Source organism: Lolium rigidum, chromosome 4, assembly GCF_022539505.1.
Source record: "Lolium rigidum isolate FL_2022 chromosome 4, APGP_CSIRO_Lrig_0.1, whole genome shotgun sequence".
Taxonomy (NCBI): domain Eukaryota; kingdom Viridiplantae; phylum Streptophyta; class Magnoliopsida; order Poales; family Poaceae; genus Lolium; species Lolium rigidum.
The window spans coordinates 259,225,875-259,252,206 of NC_061511.1; the positions used below are offsets into that span (position 1 = coordinate 259,225,875).

General features: G+C 42.9%; 1 protein-coding gene and 1 long non-coding RNA gene across 2 annotated transcripts; one reads left to right on the forward strand and one right to left on the reverse strand.

Moving 5' to 3' along the window:
- The first annotated feature begins 3,879 nt into the window (after positions 1-3,879).
- LOC124650359 lies at positions 3,880-5,190 on the forward strand. The gene is made up of 2 exons (XM_047189892.1): positions 3,880-4,694; positions 5,105-5,190. Exon 1 carries the CDS (start codon positions 3,990-3,992, stop codon positions 4,656-4,658), a length of 669 nt encoding a protein of 222 aa, XP_047045848.1. The 5' UTR covers positions 3,880-3,989; the 3' UTR covers positions 4,659-4,694; positions 5,105-5,190.
- Positions 5,191-8,455: 3,265 nt separating this feature from the next.
- LOC124650360 lies at positions 8,456-10,521 on the reverse strand. Its single transcript, XR_006986981.1, has 3 exons — positions 10,493-10,521; positions 9,924-9,977; positions 8,456-8,853 (listed from the first exon to the last, which is right to left on the reverse strand). It is a non-coding gene; the product is annotated as an uncharacterized LOC124650360 (long non-coding RNA).
- Between the last annotated feature and the right edge of the window lie 15,811 nt (positions 10,522-26,332).

A 26,332-nucleotide genomic window follows, 5' to 3' on the forward strand; every position in this document is an offset into this window, starting at 1 on the left:
AGACAGCTCCTAAGCCTGGATTTAGCCAAGTAGTTCTTTGTTGCTTGCGTTGTATCACTGCTGCAAAAGTAATAAGCAGGTGCCTGTGTTTTCTCTACGTTTCTCTTCCTTAAAAATATTGTTAAATTGGAATTCAAAAAGTGGCTTCATAAGTATCAACTACTATACAACCTCATGTGAAGCACTCCAGAGCTAGATTATATATTATGGGGTCACAGTCTGAAAACATCGATCCATAGTTCATCTTCCAAAAGCACCAGATATCTTCTGTGCCTGCTAAAATGTCTCAATTTTACTGTACTGTGTACTGCAGTATGATCTGTACTGAGTGACCTGCTTCTTGTTTGCTTCAGTTGTGTGTACAATTGTACATCATGTGCTCACCAAAGTGTTTACAAGTTTCTCTCAGCTGTTCTATCGTAATGATGAATTTCATCTAAACACGTTTAGCGCTTCTAATATTTTCTAAAAAAACTTAATAAGAAACACTCCATAAGCATTAGCTATACAAACTCATTAGAAACACTCCAGAGCTACTCCGTACATTTATGCATTATGGGGTCATGGTCTTGCAAACAACGATCACATAGTTCACTCTCTGAAATGACCCGGCGCGAGGGATCACACCAGGAGCCGAGCCATATCACGGCATTGTGTCTCTTCACGCTCTGACGCACCTCCAAGTCCACCAATGCGGCGGGCTTCGCGTTGGAATTTCTTGTTGAAATCCTCAGGTGACCCCCACCCTGTCGCATTCTCCTCAGTTTGACCTGTTGCTTGCTCGGCCGCGCACTGCGGTGGCTCCACTAGGGGCGGACCCAGAAAATATTATGAGTGGGGGCAAATAATGTGACTAGGGGCGCTCTTTGTAAAAGTTTGCAAAATCTAAAGATATTTCCTTCAAATATGAACAAATACTAAAGTAAATTAATTTTTTGAGTGGGGGCCTATGCCCCCACTCCCCCACTTAGCTACACTTGGGTCCGCCCATGGGCTCCACCCCATCCACGCTTCGCTTCGTTAGCGGTGGCCTTCATCAGCTAACCGGAGGCGGAATCGTGCCGAGACGAAAGCTTCCCTCCTTCAGTAATTTTCGTTTTGGATCGATGTAATCCATCCATGCAGAACGGCAAGCTAGCATGTCACTGAACGGGTGATGGGGGTCCCCTGCCTGCTTTCAGATGCAGCCTAGGCGTTGGAGGGAGTTCCCTGTGGTTCCCCTTGGTCCGTCTGACACGAAGCTTTGAGGTATCGCTGGCTTGCACCCCTCTCATTCTCATACAGCGGTGCTGAACCATTGTCTGTCTTGCTTTCCTGTGGTTGATGCTTCATCGTGCTCATTCGTTGACTTCTGTAGCTGTTTCTCTCCTTGCTTACCATGGTTAGAATTTCTGTCTGCTTCAGGTGCAATCATAACATGTTCACCACGTATAGTTGCACTGCATGCTCGTACATGCTCTGGTTTACTACACCACCATTTCGGGGTCAATTTTAGACAATCATCATTAGGTTTAGTGTCCGCCAGTTGATGGAGTGTTGCTATCAGAATCGTGTCAAGTGCAGTGCATGAATTCATGGCTTGATTTTAGCTGGCATGGTAGCACTGTGCGTGCGGCATGCTTGCCTGAATCTAGCTAAGTATGTTCTTTTCTGGCGAAAGAGACAGCTCCTAAGCTCTGTAAACCAACATTTGATTGTTTATACTTGTTTGTTGCCTTCCATTGTACTGTTGCTACAAAAATAACAGGCAGGTGCCAGTATTTTCTGTACCTTTTTTTCCTTCAAAAAGATTCATAGCTGAGGTTTGAAAAATGGCTTCATAAGTGTTAACTATACAACCTCATGCGGAACACTCGACAGCTCGATTATACATTACAGAGCCACAATCTTGAAAACATCGATCATATAGTTCACCTTCCGAAGGGGCCAGATGTCTGTTTATCTTCTGTGTGTGCTTAAGTATCTCTATATTACTGTGCAGAAATATGATCTGCTCTGAGTGACTTTCTTCTTGGACTTACTTTTGCTTTAGTTGTGTGGCCGAATTTCATCTAAACAAGATTAGCACTTTAAGAGTTGCTTTGTGTGAAAAATTGGGCTGGTTATACATGTTTTCATGGTTTTTTCAACTTCTTTTATGCAGCCTCTCTCAAGAGATGCTTTACTGCTTCCAGCCGTACCTAATTCAGACGGTCAGAATATCTTAGTAACACTCGTCCTTTAAACCGGTAAGCTCATTCCCTCAGGCTTAATTCCGACAACTTTCTTGTGATTCTACTAGTACTATACATGGCAGCTCTGATTTTTTACATCTATTCTGGTATTGGTAGTTGAGTTGGGCATATATCTGTTGAGCTTTCAAATCATGAACTTCCAAGCATATTGATGTAGAACTATAGTACTACACATCATCAAGGATTGATCTAGGCTAGTGCATTTATATGTTACGACTGGTTGTTGCACTGGGAAAATCATTTTCCAACTGTACTTTTGATATGTACTACTTGGCTTAATATCAACCATCAGATGAGAGTTACGTCTTCTCAGTCCAGTACTCCACTAAGCCGACTGAAAAATTAAAGGGGTGACATCCGCACATTAGTAGGATTCAAGTTGGAAATGTCAATAAGTTGAACTTTTGCTTTCTTTAACTCTGCCAGATACAGTACAACTCAGTATCAAGAGTTTATGCTGTTTTAGTCTCTTAGCCGCTTAAATTTGAACTAGACAAGAACTTTTTTTTTTTATCTATATGCCAATCTGGCATCTTTAGAAAAGAATCAAGGGCAACCGTTCTGGCTTAAAATGCAAAATCTATACACCAATCCACTAATGGAAAGGAGTATGTCAAGAAGAGACATAAATACAAAACCGAACGAATTGGTTGGAGATTTTAGGAGCTTCCTGTACGGTATCAATTTTCGGTGAGCTTTACTGATAGTGATGTTAGCTGTTGCGCCGTCGTTGTTGTCATAATTCTTCCATGGATTCACCTTTAAGCTTACCATACTTCTAAGTGTGGGAAGTGCCATCTGTGGCGGATAGCCTTTTATTTGTCAAGATCCTCACCTGATCAGTCTCCGACAGATCACAGACCTTCAAGAGCACTCGCTTTCGTAGCTGCCGCGACTGGATAAGCGCAAAGGAAGAAGTTTCAAGTAACCCTTTCGCCCTGATCTTCTCAGGATTGTTGCTGCTTCTCCCTGCGAGGCACCTTGCAGGGATCATCGGTTTCTTTCAGGAACAGCGCTGTTGACGGGTACGTAACATGTTTATGAGCCATATCTTTGATTGGATTCTGCTGCTTGTTTCTCTAGATTGATCTTCCTGCTTAATTATTCATACTTTTATATTTCTTCGTTAAACTAATCAATCATCATGAACATGATGTACAATAAAATATTTCAAAAGTGGAACCAAATTTGCGGATGCGCGCCACCAACAGGGCCTCATTATTTGGTCTGAATTTACTCGGTGTTCTTTAGCAGAGCCTATGATCATGTGCCACCTTTTAAGCGGGCACACAGAGGTATCATCTTTTAGTTTTGTTGCTATCATGTAGGGCTGCACTAGAGAGCATCAGGGAGATATACACTAATTACTAGTACTACACATGGGCCAAAGTATGCGTGCGCGTACTTAAAGAATCCTACTAATAAACTCGTTGAAAGCTAAAAGATGGTTTTATATGACGAGGTGGGGGCATCGGCTACCGACAATGCCTCCGTGTTCTCTGCCTAACCGAGGGGACTAGAGAAATTGATGATTAAGCTCGTCCTTAATAATGTCCAAGTGGTGAAGTGGATGGTCCTTGGGCTCTGACTGACTAAGAAACTTTGCGGTATGGTACCAGCAGGAGGCGGAGGGAAGGGAGGTGGTGGTGGGGCTCGTCATTACGGTCTTTTCCCTAGCAGCACAGCTCACTCCAGCAGCATCAGCAGCAGCATCGGGAGCAGCAGGGGAAAGGGAAGGAGCAGCACGCCATCGCCATGGCAGAGGAGAAGAAGAAGCACAAGCACAAGCACAAGGAGAAAGAGAAGGAGAAGAAGGACAAGGCCGCGACGGGGGAGTCGGCCAGCTTCAAGCCGTGCGTGGACGTGAAGGGCATCCGCTTCGGCGGGCAGTTCATCGTCAAGTCGTTCACGGTGCGCCGCGCGTCGCCGCTGGAGCTGCTCCGGCTGCTGGACATCCCGCCGTCGTACCTGAGCGAGCTGCAGAGCCTGCCGTTCCCGTCCACCACCGCGTACATGCCCACCAGCTTCACCATCCTGGCGCACCAGGCGTGGCACACGCTCACGCTCGGCCTGGGCACAAAGAAGTCCAAGGTGGTGCTCTTCGTCTTCGAGTCCGAGGCCATGAAGTGCGCCGTGGACCAGCTCTGGCCGGCCATGATCCCGCTCGGCGACGTCAACAAGAAGCTCATCCGCGGGCTGTCTGGGAGCGAGATGGCGAGGTTCAAGTTCAGGAAAGGGTGCCTCACCATCTACGTCTACGCCGTGCGCCGGTTGGGCGCCGCGGGCTTCGTGCGCGCCGACGACCTCAGGAGGATACTGCAGGCCGTGGTGGAGCTCAAGGACTTCTTGGATCACACCGCCATGCTCGCCATGCCCAGCCAGAGGAGCATCACGTTGCAGTCCCGGACCGCGGCGTCGCAATGATCCTTAGAGCGAGCTCGACCCATTTCTGCAGTGCAGGTACTATAGTTGGCTCGCGATCAATTTGCAAAGAAGTCTTGATTCTTTTCGGTTCAATTAGTTTGTTTCACTGTCGGTGTCTCCCTCCTCTGTTGAGGAGCTGTATAGATCGGACTTGGGTATAGATCTCTATATGTTGAGCAGAAACTTTCAGCAAATTAAGCATAGATTTTCCCAAAAGGAACATTTTCCCACGGGGATCTTACATTTTTTAGTATACTCTATCCTGCCCCTGGAATAATCCTTCATCGATGAAGCCATGGTCTGTTCTGTGTCATTTTCATGTAGCATTGTACATCACTTGCTGCTACAGCTGTTGTACTGTACAGGTTTTTGGAAATCACTGCATATTCAGTGTCCTTTGTCCATGCACTCATTGTTCCACTGAATTACAGTGGATTTTTGTATAGGAATGCAAACTACATATTGCTTTCTCCATTCTCTCTTTCGGAGCACTGTTACTGGAGGTAGGAATTATCCAGAATTCCATATTCAAGAGAGGAAAGTGAAGGGTACAGAGTCCGAGAGAAAGTGGTTGCTGCATATCTGTTTACGCGGGAGGTAACCATCTCATCTCATTCTCGTGTGTGTATTGGTAGGTGGCCAAGAAGAATATATGCTCTGTTTTCACACGTCACGAGTGAGACTGTAGTCTACTCCAGTACTCTGCTTCGTGTCCATGTGTGGTGCTGGCCAAGGTAAATTCAGACGGTAGTCCTGTTTGGACTTGCGAATAATCCAGAGTACTAGGAGGGGACTAAGAGTTCATTAACATAAAGCAAGAACAATTTGTACTACTGTACACGTTTTGACCAGGAGCTCGGATCGTGGTCTCGTGGATGGACTGTCAGTTTCGCTAGGGCAATACTAAATACCCTACGCTCAGCAGGACAGATCCATGTGTGTCATCATGATCGCGCAGCAGTTAAAGTTAGTTGGGCATGCAGGACACTGATGAACAGTTCAGTGACACGATCGATATTGAAGTGGTTGAGCGATGAGCTGCACTGCATGGGCCACCCACGACGCCCCCAAAATCATTAAGAACCCACCTAGCTATGCATCTCAGGATCTTTCTCAAGCCCTCGGATCTCGTTGCATCGCTGCAAAATGAATTGCATCATACCGACACGTATTTGTGCTTCTTTGATTCGTACGATATGATCCGTATGATTATGATGCCATGTCTATATGAATAATATAAGAATAGTTGCAAACAGAGCTTGGCTCTGGTGGTTAGGTCCCTTGTCTTTGGAACCAGCCTACCCAGGTTCAAGTCTTAGACTTGGCATGTGTGTTTGCATTTGCCTGGATTTATTTCAGGATTTAACCGGCCTATGCTTTCAGTGGTAGGTGACGTGCCCGTCAATAGCGAGGCGCCAGTGGTGACTTCGTCAACCTCAAGATATGCCGGCTCAGTCCCTCGAAGGTGCTCATAGGGATAGGGTGTGCGTGCGTGCGTTCATAGGGGTGTTTGTACGTGCGTGTTTGTGAGCGTCTGCGTTGTACTGTGTTCTCAAAAAAAAATAAGAATAGTTTTTTTATTATTGAGGTGAAGAAATTTTTCATGAGGTCTAAACCTCATGTTATTTTACTATAAAATTTACACTCCAAGATTTCTATGGGATATGATCCGATGAATCAAACTGATGGGAAAACTTCATAGGATTCAAACATATACATATCTTTTGAAAATTCTATGAATCGAAGGAGCTCTAGGAATCAAATGCTCAGAAATTGTCGGAGCAATAGTAGATGCACATGTGCAAGGAGAAGTGGAGGGAGGGAGGAAATAAGGATCGGATGAATACGAGGCAACGATGAAGGAGACGACGATGACAACAATGGTGACACGAGCATCGGATAAATGGGTGATGAATTTCGTGTTGGGCTTAGAGGAATGCTTCATCGGAGTGTGTCGTTGTCCTGACTTGACATCACCAATGCTAATGGTGGCTAGAGAAGGAGGATGGGTGACGGTGGAGACAGAGCAGGATGGAAGGAAAGGGGGTGGAGAGGCGAAAGAATCAATTATGTAAACAATGAGGAGGCGAGAAACAAAGATGACACGAGGGAAGAAGATGTGTAGTGGTGCTATCTTGGTAGTGACACATAGAATGAATGGTAAACGAGAAGAGAAACAAATGGAAAAGGGTATCTTATGTAGGATTGATTCCTATTAACGATGTGTCATGTTTCTCCACTATATCTATTTTATTTTATTTTTGAATTTTTTCTCCACTATATCTATGTGATATTTTTCTTTTCTTTGACAGTCAATACCACGATATGACATAGAATAAAAGAATGAGGCAGAAGTAATTTGAGGGTCGCACCACAATTGGACTCCAACCTTTCTTCAGCTACCATCATGGCAAACCAGACATTGTTGTATTTTAAATTCCATATTCGATAAGTATGCGTAGGTTCTAGACCCGGGGGAGAGAGCCATCTAAGTGGTAGTCTACCTTCAGTTTGCATTTCCCCTTCTCCTGGTACAGCAAAGCAAACGAGAGCATTGCGAAAACCCCAAAAGCAAAGCAATAACATGACGTTTTCTAATCCACAATGGGCTGGTGAAAGAGTCTCAGTCTCCGGAAAGTAGAAGTATCCGGTCGTTCGATCTAGTCATTCCCGACACACAATAACATTGGCGAATTCAGTTGTGGGAGAGTGGTTGCCAAAGATTTCATCCATCACCCAAAAGTGGAAACCCAAATGTTTCTGAACAACAAATGTGATGGCGTCGACGACTTTATCACAATGAAGATGAGCGACAATAAGGCAACACGTGGGTCGAGGGTTTCAGTTTACCAATCCGGCAAATGTCGTGCTTCGGAACTAGGGGTGGTTGAAGAAAATTTAGGGTCTTTGGCCAACTAAGATGATTGCAATTTGTACTAAAGTTTTATCCTTCCTTTTTAGAAATTATGTTTTGCATGTTGTATTAACAGAGCATATTTTTGTGTACTTATTTGACATAGCTAACCATATAGCAATCCCACTAAATGGTAGCTATAGTGTTCTTTTTCATACTTCTATTATTCTTATTATCAAATAGGTTTGTGTTAAATTCAAATACATTTTGTAATTTTCCTCCTTATTAAATTATCTTTATAAATTGCATAAACTATAAAATATGTATATATATATATATATATATATATAGAGACGCGCTATTTGACTCCCTGGGTGCAGAATATTATTCTGCACCCGGGCCGAACGGGCGCGCCAGCCTCTGGCCAACGCATCGGCACCCCGCACCTGAAGCCGCACGTTGTAAGAAAAATACGTCGGGCGTAAGAAAATTGGGTCAAAAGCGTGCTGCCCAGCGGCCGAACTGCCCCACTACCCGTCCACAGTGCCGCATGGCGTAAGAAAACTGCATGCACCGTAAAAAATTAACCGCAAGAAAGGCTGGAATGTTACAGCCGAGCCGAGCCAAGCCATATACTAACTTCGTAGTGCTCATGGGCCATCAACCATAATAAAATACTCGTCAATCGATGCAAATCTAGTACGTAAGAAACTTTGAATTAATCCAACGTCAGAGAACACATTTTTAGGAATCGTCTACCGCCGTTGCTCCATTCAACCTTCAGCTTTAGAAACAAAGAAACATAATATAGGTATTCTAAAATTGGCCGACATAAGAATCCTGAGAACCAAGAGTTGTACATCAGCTCATTCTTCCAAAGATATTAGTACGTAAGATGTAATATAGAAACATCAGACCACAACAAATACGGTATACATTTGGACATAAAGACATAAATAAAAGGTTGAGTTCATGGCCAAGTACATTACATGGACGGGACACTCTAATAACATGCGAAGCCTAGTGTATACACAATTCAAGTCGAGATAAATATAGCTCACATAAGTCATGTTAAACCCTGACAAAAGAAGCTACATAATGACATCGATGCCACCTTCATATCACTTTGCTTACCACCGTCTTCCTTCACATCAGCAGATGCACAAAATGGAATTCATTTGATAATCAATGGAGGGGAAGATACGCAGCAGTCAGTGGGGCAAATGCAATTGTAAATATACCCTGTTTCTTCCATGCCCAACAACGCAACAATGCACGAAGATGTCCTGGAAGGGGCTATCCAGATCAACAACATGCTTTCCCAAACGTTCCAATGGCTAGCTGCACAAGGAAACGGAAAACACATATGGTAACTATTAATGTATTTTAAAGTTGAAACTTCAATAAAATTTTGCTGTGCATATGCACCATCTTCATTACAGAAAAAGTCACAACTTACAGTGACACACAGAGCCGTTATAAAATTTATTAACAGAGGTTGCTTTCATACACCAAGACGCAGAGATTCACCTCTACATATATTAGTTTAAACCAGAACACCTCAAAAGGGCTACCGTGTGCTCTAGTATTGCCAAAATATTTAACTACACAGGCATGTGGGGCCTAGCTACTGCCCAACTATAAAATTCAGAATTTAAGCTTCCAGTACTGAATAAACAGTAGATAAAAGCTGTACAGAGATTGCCATATGATCATGTTCTTTATTGCCCAAAGTCACAAACAATCTAGACTATGATGCAGGTGAAGACATGTACATCCAGATTCACAATTTAGTTAACTGATATGCTTCTAGTCCAAAATAAACGCATTGATAAGTTTGAGAAGCCACACATAAATTAGCAAATGAAAAATAATAGCACAACTTTAGCTCAAAAAGGTCCCCGCTGGATTCAGGCTTGAGCTGAGCTCAGGCCACACAACAGCACCAGAATACCACCTGAAGAAAAAAAAAACTGCGATATATCAGCTACATCTCGTACAAAAGGGCAAACAACTAATGGGCAACACATGTAATGGATGAATGATGAAAAAAATCAATTTCCCATTAATACTTCTGACATCACGAATACGAATCATGCTCTGTCTCAAACACAAAATCAGGCTTTGTCTCATAAGTGTTGTAACTACTGGTTATACACAAATATTGGGACTTTCATATAAAACCTAGCTGAGCATGCCCAGTAGCCCACTAGCACTAGATTGGAGATGCTATTGCAGCCAACAATATTTTAAAGATGCAGAATTAGTTATCTCAGAATTCATCTTTTGCAGCAATAATTATTACGTCGAGTAAAATTTGACAACAAACGAAGCAATATGATGCAAAAACTAGAGAAAAAAAACGTCACTCTCTTCCAAATTGGTAGCGATGCGGTGGTACTAAATAATACCAGGGGCAAAGAAAGAAGCAACCATCGTTGTTTCCTGGTTGCAGACTTGCAGTCCTGTTATATCGGAAAGGAAGCACATAAAAAAGCAAATTACATCTCCAAGCAACATCCCACCATTGTTGAGATGATTTAAATTATTAACAACAAATATAGGGCAGTGCTAATGCCGCAGAGTAACGAAATATGCAATATTTGCGACTGAAAACACAACCATCAATGTTTTAGGAGCCTTACTAGATGCGCTACTCACCGAGCTATTGCTAAAATGAACTCATTTAAGATGGATCAGTCAAAAGCTAGCTCAACTCAAATCAAGATGGTGTGACAATGCAGTCCATGAACAACAATTTTTTTCTCAAGTATACATCTAGAGCAAATGAGAATTAAGCTTACTAGGGTTGCAAGATTTTTCAGACAAATTATACAACTGTACGTTCATAAGGATAAGTCACCACAGCAAGCACAGGAAACTTATGTGTCAGTTTTGTTTAGTTCATAATTTGTAACTAGAAAGCATTTCATAATGCCATAAGGGCAACCTGAACTACTGGATTCAGACTTGAGCTCACCTGATAGGACTGCAATATATCAGCTCCCTCAAGCATTGACACACCTATTCCATTCTTTATTGCCAAAAATTCTATGTACAGACATGCGCACCTGAGTAAATGTACAACTAAATTCAGTTCTCAATTAATTAAAAATCTTACGATCTTGAATAAATGAGTTGATAAACTTCTAAACCACTGCAGAAACTGTCAGGTTTGCCCAAAAAAAAAATGGAAATGATGGACATGAGCAGAATGTACAGCAGTCGTTTCTTGCATATTGCAAAGTAAAACGAAGACAAGCTGATTGAAACGGACCCTAATTTGCATTGATAGTTACAGCAACAATAGCTCAAATTAAACATGTACATGCAGCCTCAATGTTTGCGCTCTGAATGAATTTAGAAAAAAAAAACAACTCAATGTGCAATTGCCTTGAGTATATCTACGAATATTGTAATGCTGCTCTTCCCCGATCCGGCAAAAAAGTTATGTGCTGTAAGCAGGTGGAGTCCAGAGGCACCTGGTGGAACCGCCTCTGTAATTGGGGACAAAATCTAACAAATATGCAAAACAATGTTGCGCGATAGAGAAAACAAAAAAGATCAACGCCAAACCGTACCATGAGGTCAAAGCCTACCAGCGTGCTACGCCTGCGGCTGTGCCGGGGTCGCCCCCCGCTCACGCCATGTTGCCCAACAACAATGGCACACAAGGTCCTCACGCCATGGAGTCCACGACAGTTGAAGCCACCCACCGCTCGCATAGGCACCAAGGCCGCCCGTCGCTCACCACACATCAAGCTGCCTAAATCCCAAGCTGTAGCTGCTCGCGCCCTCTGTGATCCTCAGCTACTGCTTGCCGCTGCCGTAACCACCAGCTTCAGCCGCTCTCCGGCCACCACACTACCACAGGGTCTTGCCTGTAAGACTCATCGCTCTGTAATGAAGAAATAGCCAAAAATAAAAAAAATCTCATGTAGAAGGATTATCTAATGGAAAAAATATTTTAGCGGAAAATGCTAATGGATAAGAACAAAATAGTATCGGATCTTAGAGCAATTGCTGGAATATCTACTGCCATCGGCCACCAGTTGCACTGGAAACAATTTAGATTTGGTATCTGCTCAGTTGCTTGCAACCTAATTTTGCCCTGCGAACAAATACATCAAAAATACCAAGCAAATTGGAATAAATCTAGAAAGGCTGCACTGCTCTCGTCCATTAACGTGGTTGGGGCCGGTCTAGCAAGTTCTCCACAGCTGGGAGTTGGAGCATGGGGCGGCGGCTCCCCTCATGCACTCGAGGACGGGAAAAAACTAAACATCTATCATCCAGTCCATCATAATGCTGTACAAGGATGGTGGAATTGAAACTTATTCATCAAAACTGATGGAAAGAGGACGGCACTGAAGAATTGGTTAAACCATTGGATGCTAGAAGTAAGAATTCAACACTATTGGTGATTAGTCCCGATCCCTAAATACATCTACAGTCACAATAATCATTCACTAGTTCAGGAACATCACTAACCTTGGAAGGCATCTGAAGTTCCTGGGACTTGGACGGGATCTGGAGGTTGGGGCGATTGGTGGCGCTCAGGTAACAGAGCGGGCGGTTGATTACGGCATCAGCTGGAGGTCGGGGATCGAGGCTGCTGCCGGAGAACAAGGTCGGGGGTGACGGCGCTCGTGACGGAGCAGGAGGCGGTCGACGGAGGAGAGCAGGAGGCGGTCGACGGAGGAGAGCTGGAGACGGAGCAGTCGCTCCGGCCGCCGCGACCAGCTCGCCGCCAGCCGCAATCGCCAAGAACAGTCGTTCTCTGAGATTCTTGAACCGCCTGCCGCACACGATGCCCTCGACGGTGGTGGGCCAGCTGGTAACCCACGGAGGAAAATTTGGAGAGGAAACGTCGTCGTAAAAATATGGAAGAAATTACAGCAGGAGTGGTGGAATTCGAGGGATATCTTGCGTTGCGCCCGCACCAGGTTTGGTGGAGCCCCGCTGGTCTGGCTCGGTCGATCGACCCGGGTGCAGAATTACTATTCTGCACCTAGGGTGTCTAATAGAGTTTCTCTATATATATATATATATATATATATATATATATATATATATATATATATATATATATATATGTAATATGTATTTGTGTTGGAAATTTCAAAAGAGCATTACCAAGCAAATATCTTTATAGTGGTTTCTGGTGTATGACTAGGTAAGAAATTTGTTGGAACTTTAAGAATGTAAATTGATCCGTTGACATGATTCTTTACGAGTTTCATCGTGGCTAAATGTTCCTTAAAGTAACACAATAGGCTCGAAAATAAGTTAACAAAATATGCATTCTCTATACAAGTGTGGACTTTTGTAGAACGAGCTACACATAGCTCATTTTTTTCTTTTTAAACATTACAAAAATGGCCTTTTAAAGTTTCAGAAAAAAACCTGAAAAAATCTAGATGTAGGTAATGTTGAGTTCTATCACTGTAAAATTTGAACCCAAGATACCTAATATTTGAGGCAGCACCAAAATAAAAAAAAACTGATAGATTTCGAGATTATGACAGTTTGTACTATTTCACAATTATAGATATCAAAATTTGGGAAAACTTCAAACTAGGCCGAGCTACATGTAGCTCCTTATTTGCAAACACTCAAAATTCATATTTCAAAGTTTCAAAAATTCCAAATCAATATTCTACAGATAGCTAATAATGCATACTACAATGGTGTAAAATCTCAATACGAACTACTTCATATTATAGGCTATAAAAAAAAATTTGACAAATTTTATAGTGAATGGTTCACATTTCAAAACTGTAAAACTTGTTAGATTTTGTCAATTTCGTGTAGCCTAGATACAAATTAGTTTGCATTGAGATTTTACGTCATTGTAGCATAGATCATTGGCTACATGTAGAATTCTTTTTGTGATTTTTTTGAAACTTTAAAATACAACTTTCGAGTGTTTGAAAATAAAAAGCTATACGTATGATGAGGACATCCCTACTACTACACTACTACCTCCGTCATTACTAGATGAAGACGATGCTGCTGTGAAGCTCAAGTCCAATGAAGTCAGGATTGGACCAATGACACGAGCTCGTGCGAAGCTACTTAAACAACAGGTGAACTTGTTCCTAAGTGATACTTTGATCGACGAGAACTTTATACTGCCTAAGTCCTTTCAGTTATGTATGATCAGGTATGAAGAAGGAGCAACCATCGCACGAGGAGGAGAGGAGCAGCTGGACAAGAAGCTGGACATGAAGCTGGTCATGGAGCTGGCCAAGCTGGACATGAAGACATCCCATGAAAGCGCGAGGGAGGAGAGGGAGGCATGCACAAGGAAAGAAGAAGAAGTCCAGGCCGGCGCCAGGCCCGGTCCCAGGCCCAGTCCAACCAGGCGACTGACCGGCCGAGCCCAACGCCGACCGGACCCCACGCTTGTGCCAACCGGGCACTATCTAGTAAGCCCGACACCGTAGCCCGGTCACCACCCAGCGCCAGACCCGGTCCAGACCGGATGGCCCGGTCGACCGTCCCCCAGACCGGTCGACTCCGAGTCTGTCTCGACCAGATCCGATCTGGGTCGGTTTTCTGATGAGGACATCCCTACCTCACTACTACCTCCATCATTACCAATTAAAGATGAACCTGTTGTGAAGCTCAAGTCCAATGAAGTCAGGATTGGACCAATGACACGAGCTCGTGCGAAGCTACTTAAGCAACATGTGAACTTGTTCCTAAACGATACCTTGATTGATGAGAACTTTATACTACCTAAGTCCTATTACTTATGTATCATCATGTATGAAGAGGAGACAAGCATCGCACGAGGAGGAGAGGAGCAGCTGGACGTGAAGATGGACGTGAAGGCTGGACAAGGAGCTGGACATGAAGATATCTCATGGACGCGCGAGGGAGGAGCGGGAGGAATGCGCGAGAGGAGAAGAAGAAGTCCAGGCCGGTCCAGAACCCGGTCAGACCGGCCTCCATGCCGGGTCGCCCGGTTACAGCACCCGGTCGACCGGGCGCCTGACCGGCCAACCCGGTTGCTGGCCCGGTTGACCCTGCCTCGTACCGGGGCCAAACCGGGCGCTGTTTTGCGAGGTTCCCGGTTGCCGCCCGGTTGACCGACCCCCAGACCGGCCCGCCCGGTCACCAGCCCGGTTGACCGGATTCCAGACCGGACATGTCCGAGTCTGTCTCGACCAGATCTATTCTGGGTCGGTTTTACTTGTATCTTTCGACCAGAACTCGTCCCGGACGCCTATATAAGTGCCTTGGACGACCCCCTAGTAGTTTTAGACCACGTTTAAGATAAACCCTAGTTCTTAGTTGTTTGCTCTGCCAAACTATTGAATTCCCTACACCATATTGCTTGATATTGTGTAGATCCTGTTTAAGTCTTGTGTGATCTGCTGTTCCATTGGGAATTAGACGGTTGCAACTTACCGCTTCGTGGTCGGCGGCTGCGTGCGCAAGTGTGTGGAGTTGCGAATATCTTGCAGGGTTGAGAGCTGTTGCATTGGCGACAGGGACCAATCGAGAGATCTCGTTGCATCATACAAGTTATCATCCACTACATCGTCGTGTTTCTCCGCTACCATCACCCCGTGATCATCATCACCACCGTTGCTTACTGAGAAGATCGGGCCACCCCTTATCATCATGGTATCAGATTTCCAGTTTTTCTCGGTAAGCCATCCACAATCCACCCCATAGTTGAGTTGTGAGTGTTTTCCTATCCAGAAAAGCCAAAAAAAAAATTAGGGTTAGGGTTTGTCATAGCCATAGATTGCACTAATTTCGAGTTTTAGTTGCTTTTCGTAGTTGTTTTTGCGTACCTTTATCTTTCTTCTAGTAGAATTGTTAGGGTTTGTGTTTTTTTTTCATCTAGTTTATCATCTAGAGTCAGTTTTTGTTTATTCCGAGTCCACATAGCATACAGTGTGTTTGTCCAAACCATAGCTACAGCCTTTCGATATACGTGACTAGGAACTTCCCCAGAAGAGACTAGTTTTATCGCTCGACAGGCTGCTAATTAGGGTTTTGGTGCTTTGCATATCCTGTTGGCCGTGTTATCAAGGAATTGAGTCACAAAATCAAAAAAAAAATACAAAATTGAAAAGAAGCAAAAAGAGCTACATAGCTGCGTTACAAAAAGAAAAATACAAAAAGAAAAGTGAAGTGCTAGTTCAATTCAAGTGAAGGCCTAAGTTTTCTTTACTCCACCCATAGTTGAGCAATCTTGTGCCTGTCTCGTTGAGCTTTGCTAGCGTCTCTCTAGTGCATTGCAACCTTTCCTACATATAGTTGCATTGCCCCATTATATCGCCTTGTGTGAGTATCTTGGTTGTTTACGGTCAGCGCTAGAGCTTGTTATTGGTGCAAATAGGTAGCCTACCTACAGCCCCACATATACCCTGCTTTGTCGTGTGATTGTTCTTATACCCTTGATATTCGCTTCGCTACATCCGTGCACTAGTTGTTACTACAAGTGGTAAGCAACACTAATTTACTTTGGAACGGTAAGATTTCCTTTTCTTATCAGTTTTAAGTGAGTTGTGAGAGTACCACCATATATTTTTGATTTAGTGCACTAACCTACTAATCATGTCTGCTAGTGATCATAAGATTGTTAACCAGGAGAACAAGGATTCTGCAGATATTATTAACTGGAGGGAGTTTGAGGCTCTTCGTAATGAGATGCGACGTGAATTCCGCGCTCAGGACGATGTGCTTAATGGAAAGGTTGAAGAGATCAAACAAACGCTGGATACTACTAATGAAACCGTCACCACCATGGCTGATCAAATGACGGATATACAGCGCAGTCTTGCAGATATGCGCCTCGCTATTGAGAATTTGACTGCACAACAACAACAAGACGATGACGAAGATCCTGAGCTTGAAGATGACGCACACAATGCTCGTGGTGCGCCTCGTGGTAATCGTCCTCGTGGTTGGGCTCCACTTGGCCGCAATGGTCGTTGACAAGATGAAGAAGATGGATTGGGTAAGCCCAAGTTTTCCATACCCAAGTTTGAAGGAGGAGCTGATGTTGAAGAATACCTCACTTGGGAGCTCAAGATTGAGAAGTTATGGAGCTTACATCCAAACTACTACGAAGATAGGAAGATCAAGCTTGCTTCTTCCGAATTTGATGGTTATGCATTGCGTTGGTGGGATTCATTTGTTCGTAACCGCGACGAAGATGGTGCACAACCTATCCGCACATGGCGTGCTATGAAGGAGGCAATGACTTCTCGTTTTGTGCCTACAAATTACTTGCGGAATATATTTGATAAGTTGACACTATTGAGGCAAGGTGTGAAGACTGTGGATGAGTACTACATGGAGATGAAGATGCTTATGCAGCGTGGCCGTGTCCGTGAGTCTCTAGAGATGACAATGCAATGTTTTCTCAATGGATTGAAGTATGATGTTAAAGGCATTGTTGGTCATTACAGCTACACCAATATGAATCAATTGTTACATCATGCAAGAGAAGCTGAATCACAGTTGGCTGAAGAAGCAAAGGTTAAGGGACGTGCTACGGGAGCTGAGCGTTTTACACCCCGCGCGCCCTCTACGGCGCCGGCGCCTTCGACGCGCTCCGCTCTTTACTCTACTCCGCCTAGCAAACCGGTCTCCAATGTATCTAATGCAAAGAAGTCCAAATCAGCTGCAAGTACGAGTGGTTCTAGCATGTCTACAGCGCGCAACCGCGATATGCTTTGCCATACATGTGGTGGCAAGGGTCACTTCAAGAGAGATTGTCCTAACCGCAAAGTCATGATTATCAATGAGGACAATGAGTATGAGACTGGAGATGATGTTGATCCAAATGGTCCAGACGATGATGACTATGACACTAATGGTGAAGATGCATATCCTTCTGATGCTCGCACCATTGTTGTGTCACAGCGTGCTCTTAATGTGTTGCCTAGTGCATCTACTCAGCGCTGCAATTTGTTCCAAACCAAAGCTTTAGTTGGTCCTGACAAGGCTTGCAAGGTCATTATTGATGGCGGGAGTTGCCGCAATTTAGCAAGCAAGGAGTTATGTACCAAGCTGAAGTTGAAGTATCTACCGCACCCGCGTCCATATTACATTCAGTGGTTGAGCGACAATGGTGAGATGAAGGTAAACCACATGGTGCGTGTTGAGTTTGAGATTGGACCGTATAAGGATTGCATTGATTTTGATGTGGTTCCTATGATGGTGTGTCACCTACTATTGGGTCGGCCTTGGCTCTATGACCGTTCTGTGCAACACAATGGTCGTACCAATACATATCACTTGGAGTACAAGGGCAAGAAAATTAACTTACAGCCTATGTCACCACAACAAATTGTCAATGAGTCTCGTCAGAAGATTGAAGTCAATTTGGACGATGCACCTCTAGATAGGCGAGAGAATTGTAATGTCGTGAGTGATATAACGAAATGTGAGAGAGTGAATTCCTTAGTTTCATTAGCCACCAAAGAAGACATGAGACAATTTAGTGAGGATCCTACGGCCATGCCTCTTGTGCTTTTGTACATGGGTACGGTTTTGGTTTCTAACGACATGACCCCTCTTCCTCTTGGTGTTTCTAATGTTTTGCAGGAATTCGGCGACGTGTTTCCGGAGGAGGTACCCGCAGGACTACCACCATTGCGAGGTATTGAGCATCAAATTGACTTGATTCCCGGAGCATCACTGCCCAATAGGGCGCCATATCGCACTAATCCCGAAGAGACGAAGGAGATACAGAAGCAAGTACAAGCGCTACTCGACAAAGGTTATATCCGCATAAGCCTTAGTCCTTGTGTTGTTCCTGTTATTTTAGTTCCTAAGAAAGATGGTACTTGGCGTATGTGCGTACATTGTAGAGCTATAAACAACATTACTATTCGATATCGTCATCCTATTCCCCGTTTAGAGGATATGCTAGATGAATTGAGTGGTGCTGTTGTTTTCTCTAAAATTGATTTGCGTAGTGGTTATCATCAAATTAGGATGAAAGAAGGGGATGAGTGGAAAATAGCCTTTAAAACAAAATTTGGTTTATATGAGTGGTTAGTAATGTCTTTTGGTTTGACTAATGCACCTAGCACTTTTATGAGACTGATGAACCATGTTTTGCGTGAATTTATTGGCAAATTTGTGGTTGTGTACTTTGATGACATATTAATCTATAGCCGCAATGAATCTGATCATACTATACACATTAGACATGTTTTGCAAGTGTTGCGTGATAATCAACTCTATGGTAATCTTGAGAAGTGCACATTTTGCAAAGATAAGGTCATATTTCTTGGTTATGTTGTCTCTAAGCATGGAGTAGAAGTAGATGTGTCTAAAATTGAAGCTATTCAAAATTGGCCTACTCCCATGAATGTGAGTCAAGTACGAAGTTTCCATGGTCTAGCTGGGTTTTATCGCAGATTTGTGCCCAACTTTAGTACTGTTGTTGCACCTTTGAATGACTTAACTAAAAAGGGTGTAATATTTGAGTGGGGTGCAGCCCAAGATCATGCTTTTGATGAACTTAAGAGATTGTTAATTTCTGCACCGTTGCTTGCACTTCCTGATTTCAATAAGCAATTTGAGATTGAATGTGATGCTAGTGGTATTGGAATTGGTGGTATGTTGATGCAAGAAGGTCGCGCAATTGCATATTTTTCTGAGAAACTATCTGGTGCTAAGTTGAACTATCCAATCTATGATAAAGAATTGTATGCTTTAATTAGAGTTCTTGAGGTTTGGCAACATTACTTGTGGCCAAAAGAATTTATCATACATTCTGATCATGAAGCTTTAAAATATCTGAAAGCCCAATCTACTTTGCATACGCGTCTAGCTAAGTGGGTTGAGTTCATTGAGTCTTTTCCATACATTATTAAGCATAAGAAGGGAAAAGATAATATTGTTGCTCGATGCTCTATCTAGGAAGAATATGCTATTAACTCAACTTGATGTTAAAATTCCTGGTTTAGAGATACTATGTGATTTGTATGCTACTGATCATGATTTTGCTGAACCATATCGCTTATGTGCTGTTGGTAAAGCATGGGAAAAATATCACATACATGATGGGTTCTTGTTTAGAGCTAACAAACTATGTGTTCCACAATCGTCTGTGCGTTTGCTCTTATTGCAGAAATCACATGCTGGAGGTTTGATGGGTCACTTTGGGCGTGAGAAGACGCTACTCATGCTAGCTGACCACTTGTATTGGCCAAAGATGAGGCGGGACGTGGATAGATATGTGAGGAGATGTGATACGTCTCAAACGTATCTATAATTTCTTATGTTCCATGCTACTTTATTGATGATACCTACATGTTTTATACACATTATATGTCATATTTATGCGTTTTCCGGAACTAACCTATTGACGAGATGCCGAAGGGCCAGTTCTCGTTTTCTGCTGTTTTTGGTTCCAGAAATCCTAGTAAGGAAATATTCTCGGAATCGGACGAAATCAATGCCCAGCATCCTATTTTTCCACGAAGCTTCCAGAACACCCGAGAGCCACCAGAGGGGAGCCCTGGTGGGCCCAGATGATAGGGCAGCGCGGCCAGGGCTGGGCCCGCGCCCCCCTAGTGTGTCATCGCCTCGTCGACCCTTCCGACTCCGCCCTTTCGCCTATATAAAGGTCGCTGACCTAAAACCCGATAAAAATAAGCCACGGTACGCGAAAAGTTCCAGAGCCGCCGCCATCGCGAAGCCAAGATCTGGGGGACATGAGTCTCTGTTCCGGCACGCCGCCGGGACGGAGAAGTGCCCCCGGAAGGCTTCTCCATCGACACCGCTGCCATCTCCACCGCCATCTTCATCAACGCTGCTGCTCCCATGAGGAGGGAGTAGTTCTCCATCGAGGCTCGGGGCTGTACCGGTAACTATGTGGTTCATCTCTCTCCTATGTACTTCAATACAATAATCTCATGAGCTGCCTTACATGATTGAGATTCATATGATGATGCTTGTAATCTAGATGTCATTATGCTAGTCAAGTGGGTTTTACTTATGTGATCTCCGGAGACTCCTTGTCCCACGTGTGTAAAGGTGACAGTGTGTGCACCGTGTGGGTCTCTTAGGCTATATTTCACGAATACTTATTCACCGTTATGAATGGCGTAGTGAAGTGCTTATTTATATCCCTTTATGATTGCAATGTGTTTTGTATCACTATTTATCTATGTGCTACTCATGTGATGTTATTAAAGTAGTCTATTCCTCCCGCATGGTGTAATGGTGACGAGTGTGTGCATCGTGTAGTTCTTGTCGTAGATTATGATCATAATCTCTTGTAGGTTATGGAGTTGATTATCGCTATGATAGTATTGATGTGATCTATGCCTCCTTCATAGTGTGATGGTGACGAGTGTGCATGCTATGTTAGTACTTGGTCTATTTTGCAAAGATCTATTATACTCTAAGGTTACTTAAACATGAATATCGAATGTTGTGGCGCTTGTTAACTCCGGCATTGAGGGTTCGTGTAATCCTACACAATTAGTGGTGTTCATCATCCAACAAGAGTATATGTAGCACAAAGGAAAGAGAACTTATTTATTATGTGATCAATGTTGAGAGTGTCCACTAGTGAAAGTATGATCCCTAGGCCTTGTTTCCACCACAAAGAATTGCTTCTCACGCCGACAAGCTATTTTCTCGGCGCCGCTTGTTTACTTGTTTTACCGCATCTTTACTTTCTCGCAATATTACCACCATCTATACCACCTGTGTTTTACTATCTCTTCGCCGAACTAGTGCACCTATACATCTGACAAGTGTATTTGGTGTGTTGGGGACACAAGAGACTTCTTGTTTCGTGATTGCAGGGTTGCTTGAGAGGGATATCTTTGACCTCTTCCTCCCTGAGTTCGATAAACCTTGGGTGATCCACTTAAGGGAAAACTTGCTACTGTTCTACAAACCTCTGCTCTTGGAGGCCCAACACTATCTACAAGAATAGAAGCACCCGTAGACATCAAGCTATTTTCTGGCGCCGTTGCCGGGGAGGAAAGGTAAAATGTACTCACACTCCGGATCTCGGCTACTAAGCTATTTTCCGGCGCCATTGTAAGTACTCAAAGCTATTTCCTTTAGATCCTGCAATTGCATCTTTTTGTTTCTTGTTTACACTAGTTAGGCATAATGGAAAACAACAAAAATATGAGAGATCTTTATGAACTTTATCTTGAATTAGGACATGATGTGTTTGAAGAAAGAATTAAGAAACCCATGGAACTTTATATGCATGCTAATGGGAATGTTATTACTATGAATGCTTTGAACACCATTGTTGCTAATGTTATGGAAAATTCTAAGCTTGGGGAAGCTGGTTTTGATGAGCATGATATTTTTAGTCCCCCAAGCATTGAGGAGAAAATTTACTTTGATGATACTTTGCCTCCCATTTATGATGATTATAATGATAGTAGTCTTTTTTTACCACCTGTTATGGAGGATAAATTTGATTATGATTACAATATACCTCCTATATTTGATAGCTACTTTGTTGAATTTGCTCCCACTACAATTAATAAGAATGACTATGCTTATGTTGGGAGTAGTAATTATTTTATGCATATGGCTCATGACAAGAATGTTTTATGTGATAGTTATATTGTTGAGTTTGTTCATGATGCTACTGAAAGTTATTATGAGAGAGGGAAACATGGTTATATGCATCTTAATAATATTAAGTTTTCCCTCTTTATGTTGAGAATCTTGAAATTACACATGTGTTGCTTTTCTATGCTTACCACTTTGTTCTTCATGAATTTATTTGTGTACAAGATTCCTTTTCATAGGAAGTGGGTTAGGCTTAAATGTGTTTTAAATTTGCTTTTCGATGTTCTCTTTTGCTTCAACTCTTATTTCTTGCGAGAGCATCATTAAAACTGCTGAGCCCATCTTAATGGCTATAAAGAAAGAACTTCTTGGGAGATAACCCATGTGTTTATTTTACTACAGCAATTTTTGTTTTGTTGAGTCTTGGAAGTTGTTTACTACTGTAGCAACCTCTCCTTATCATGTTTTTGTGCCAAGTAAAGTTTCTATGTTAAAGTTGATGTTATATTTGGGATCGCTGCGCAGAAACAGCATTGCTGTCTGTCACGAATTCTGGCAGAAGTCTCTGTAAAAAAATCTAAAAAATCTGCAAATTTACGAGTGTGATCCTCAGATATGTACGCAACTTTCATTAGTTTTGAGTTTTTCCGTTTGAGCAAGTTAAGTGCCCCTTTCAGGTTCGTCTTTACGGACTGTTCTGTTTTTGACAGATTCTGCCTTTTATTTCGCATTGCCGCTTTTGTTAAGTTGAATAAGTTTCTTTGTTCCATTAACTTTCAGAAGTTTTCTGCAATGTCCAGAAGTGTTAAGAATGATTGTGTCACCTCTGAATATGTGAATTTTAATTGTGCACTAACCCTCTAATGAGTTTGCTTGAAGTTTGGTGTGAAGGAAGTTTTCAAGGGTCAAGAGAGGAGTATGATATACTATGATCAAGAGGAGTGAAAGCTCTAAGCTTGGGGATGCCCCGGTGGTTCATCCGTGCATATTTTAAGAAGACTCAAGCATCTAAGCTTGGGGATGCCCAAGGCATCCCATTCTTCATCGACAACTTATCAGGTTTCTTCTAGTGAAACTATATTTTTATTCCGTCACATTCTTATGTACTTTACTTGGAGCGTCTGTGTGCTTTTATTTTTGTTTTGTTATCTTCATTCTCTGAATAAGTTGATCCTTGTGTGGGAGAGAGACACGCTCCGCTGGTTCGTATGAACACATGTGTTCTTAGCTTTTAATGTTCATGGCGAAGGTTGAAACTGCTTCGTTAATTGTTATATGGTTGGAAACGGGAAATGCTACATGTAGTAATTGGTAGAATGTCTTGAATAATGTGATACTTGGCAATTGTTGTGCTCATGTTTAAGCTCTTGCATCATATACTTTGCACCCATTAATGAAGAAATACATAGAGCTTGCTAAAATTTGGTTTGCATAATTGGTCTCTCTAAGGACTAGATAATTTCTAGTATTGGATTGAACAACAAGGAAGACGGTGTAAAGTCTTATAATGTTTACAATATGTCTTTTATGTGAGTCTTGCTGTAACGTTTATACTTGTGTTTGCTTCAAATAACCTTGCTAGCCTAAACCTTGTATCGAGAGGGAATACTTCTCATGCATCCAAAATCCTTGAGCCAACCACTATGCCATTTGTGTCCACCATACCTACCTACTACATGGTATTTCTCCGCCATTCCAAAGTAAATTGCTTGAGTGTTACCTTTAAATTTCCATCATTCGCCTTTGCAATATATAGCTCATGGGACAAAATAGCCTTAAAAACTAGAGAGTGGATTTTGTACACCCACGCATGGGTGTGGGTGTTTCCGTCACCGTTCATTGTGCTTTAAGATTCGGATAAAAAGAGGAGAGAGAAAGGAATCTTTCTATCTACCATGGTGGGCACGAATCTCGAGGAATAAATGAACGGTGATAGAAACACCCACACCCATGCGTGGGTGTACAAAAGTATTTCCGTAAAAACTATTGTGGTATTGAATATGTACTTATGCACTTTATCTCTTATTAAGTTGCTTGTTGTGCGATAACCATGCTTCTGGGGACGCCATCAACTCTTTGTTGAATATCATGTGAGTTGCTATGCATGTCCGTCTTGTCCGAAGTAAGAGAGATCTACCACCTTAATGGTTAGAGCATGCATATTGTTAGAGAAGAACATTGGGCCGCTAACTAAAGCCATGAATCATGGTGGAAGTTTCGAGTTTTGGACATATATCCTCAATCTCATATGAGAACACTAATTGTTGCCACATGCTTATGCATTAAAGAGGAGTCCATTATCTGTTGTCCATGTTGTCCCGGTATGGATGTCTAAGTTGAGAATAATCAAAAGCGAGAAATCCAAAATGCGAGCTTTCTCCTTAGACCTTTGTACAGGCGGCATGGAGGTACCTGATGTCTACGGGTGCTTCTATCCTTGTAGACAGTGTTGGGCCTCCAAGTGCAGAGGTTTGTAGAACAGCAGCAAGTTTCCCTTAAGTGGATTACCCAAGGTTTATCGAACTCAGGGAGGAAGAGGTCAAAGATATCCCTCTCAAGCAACCATGTAATCACAAAGCAAGAAGTCTCTTGTGTCCCCAACACACCAAATACACTTGTCGGTGTATAGGTGCACTAGTTCGGCGAAGAGATAGTGAAATACAAGTAATATGGATGTATATGAGTGGTAATGGCAATCTGAATAAAATATGGCAGCGAGTAAACATGCAACAGAACAGTAAGTAAGCGGTGTTTTCAGTATTGGAAACAAGGCCTAGGGATCATACTTTCACTAGTGGACACTCTCAACATTGATCGCATAATAAATACTTCTTCCCATATGTGCTACATACACTCTTGTTTGATAATGAACACATTGCGTAGGATTACACGAACCCTCAATGCCGGAGTTAACAAGCTCCACAATTCCATGTTCATATTTAAGTAACCTTAGAGCATAATAGATCATTGCAAAATAAATCAAGAACTAACATAGTGCACACGCTGTCCATATTACACTATGAAGGAGGAATAGATCACATCAATACTATCATAATGATAATTAACTCCACAATCTACAAGAGATCGTGATCATAGCCTACGACAAGAACCACAGGGTGCACACACTAATCACCTTTACACCAAGTAGGAGGAATAGAACTACTTTAATAACATCACATGAGTAGCACACAACTAGTAGCGATACAAAGCTCATCATATGGATCTCAATCATGTAAAGCAGCTCATGAGATCATTGTATTGGAGTACAGAGAGAGAGATTAACCACATAGCTACGGTAGAGCCCTCAGCCCCAGGGGTGAATTACTCCCTCCTCATCATGGAGGCAGCGATGGCGGTGAAGATGGCGGTGGAGACGGCTTCCGGGGGCAATTCCCCGTCCCGGCGGCGTGCCGGAACAGAGACTTCTGTCCCCCGAATCTTGATTTCGCGATGGCGGCGGCTCTGGAAGGTTTTCTCCGTATCGTGGCTCTCCGTAAGGGTTTTCGATGCAGGGGCTTTTAAATAGGCGAAGAGGCGGCGCAGGAGGGTCAACGAGGCGACGACACCATAGGGTGGCGCGGGCCCAGCCCTGGCCGCGCCACCATGTCATCTGGGGCCCACAGGGCCCCCCTCGGCGGCTCTCGGGTGTTCTGGATGCTTCCGGGCAAAATAGGAACCTGGGAGGTGATTTCGTCCAATTCCGAGAATATTTCTTTACTAGGATTTCTGAAACCAAAAACAGCAGAAAACAGGAACTGGCACTTCGGCATCTTGTTAATAGGTTAGTTCCAGAAAACGCACGAATATGACATATAATGTGTATAAAACATGTAGATATCATCAATAAAGTGGCATGGAACATAAGAAATTATCGATACGACGGAGACGTATCAGCATCCCCAAGCTTAGTTCTGCTCGTCCCGAGCGAGGTAAAACGATAACAAAGATAATTTCTGAAGTGACATGCCATCATAACCTTGATCATACTATTGTAAGCATATGAGATAAATGCAGAGATTCGAAGCAATGATGAAGATAATGAGTAAACAAATGAATCATATAACAAAGACTTTTCATGAATAATACTTTCAAGACAAGCATCAATGAGTCTTGCATAAGAGTTAACTCATAAGCAATAAATTCTTAGTAGAAAGCTTTGAAACAACACAGAGGAAGATATAAGTTTCAGCGGTTGCTTTCAACTTTAACATGTATATCTCATGGATAATTGTCAACACAAAGTAATATAACAAGTGCAATAGGTAAACATGTAAGAATCAAT

Coding starts and splice junctions, on each gene's coding strand:
- LOC124650359 (XM_047189892.1), top strand. CDS start 3,990: ATGGCAGAGGAGAAGAAGAAGCACAAGCACAAGCACAAGGAGAAAGAG.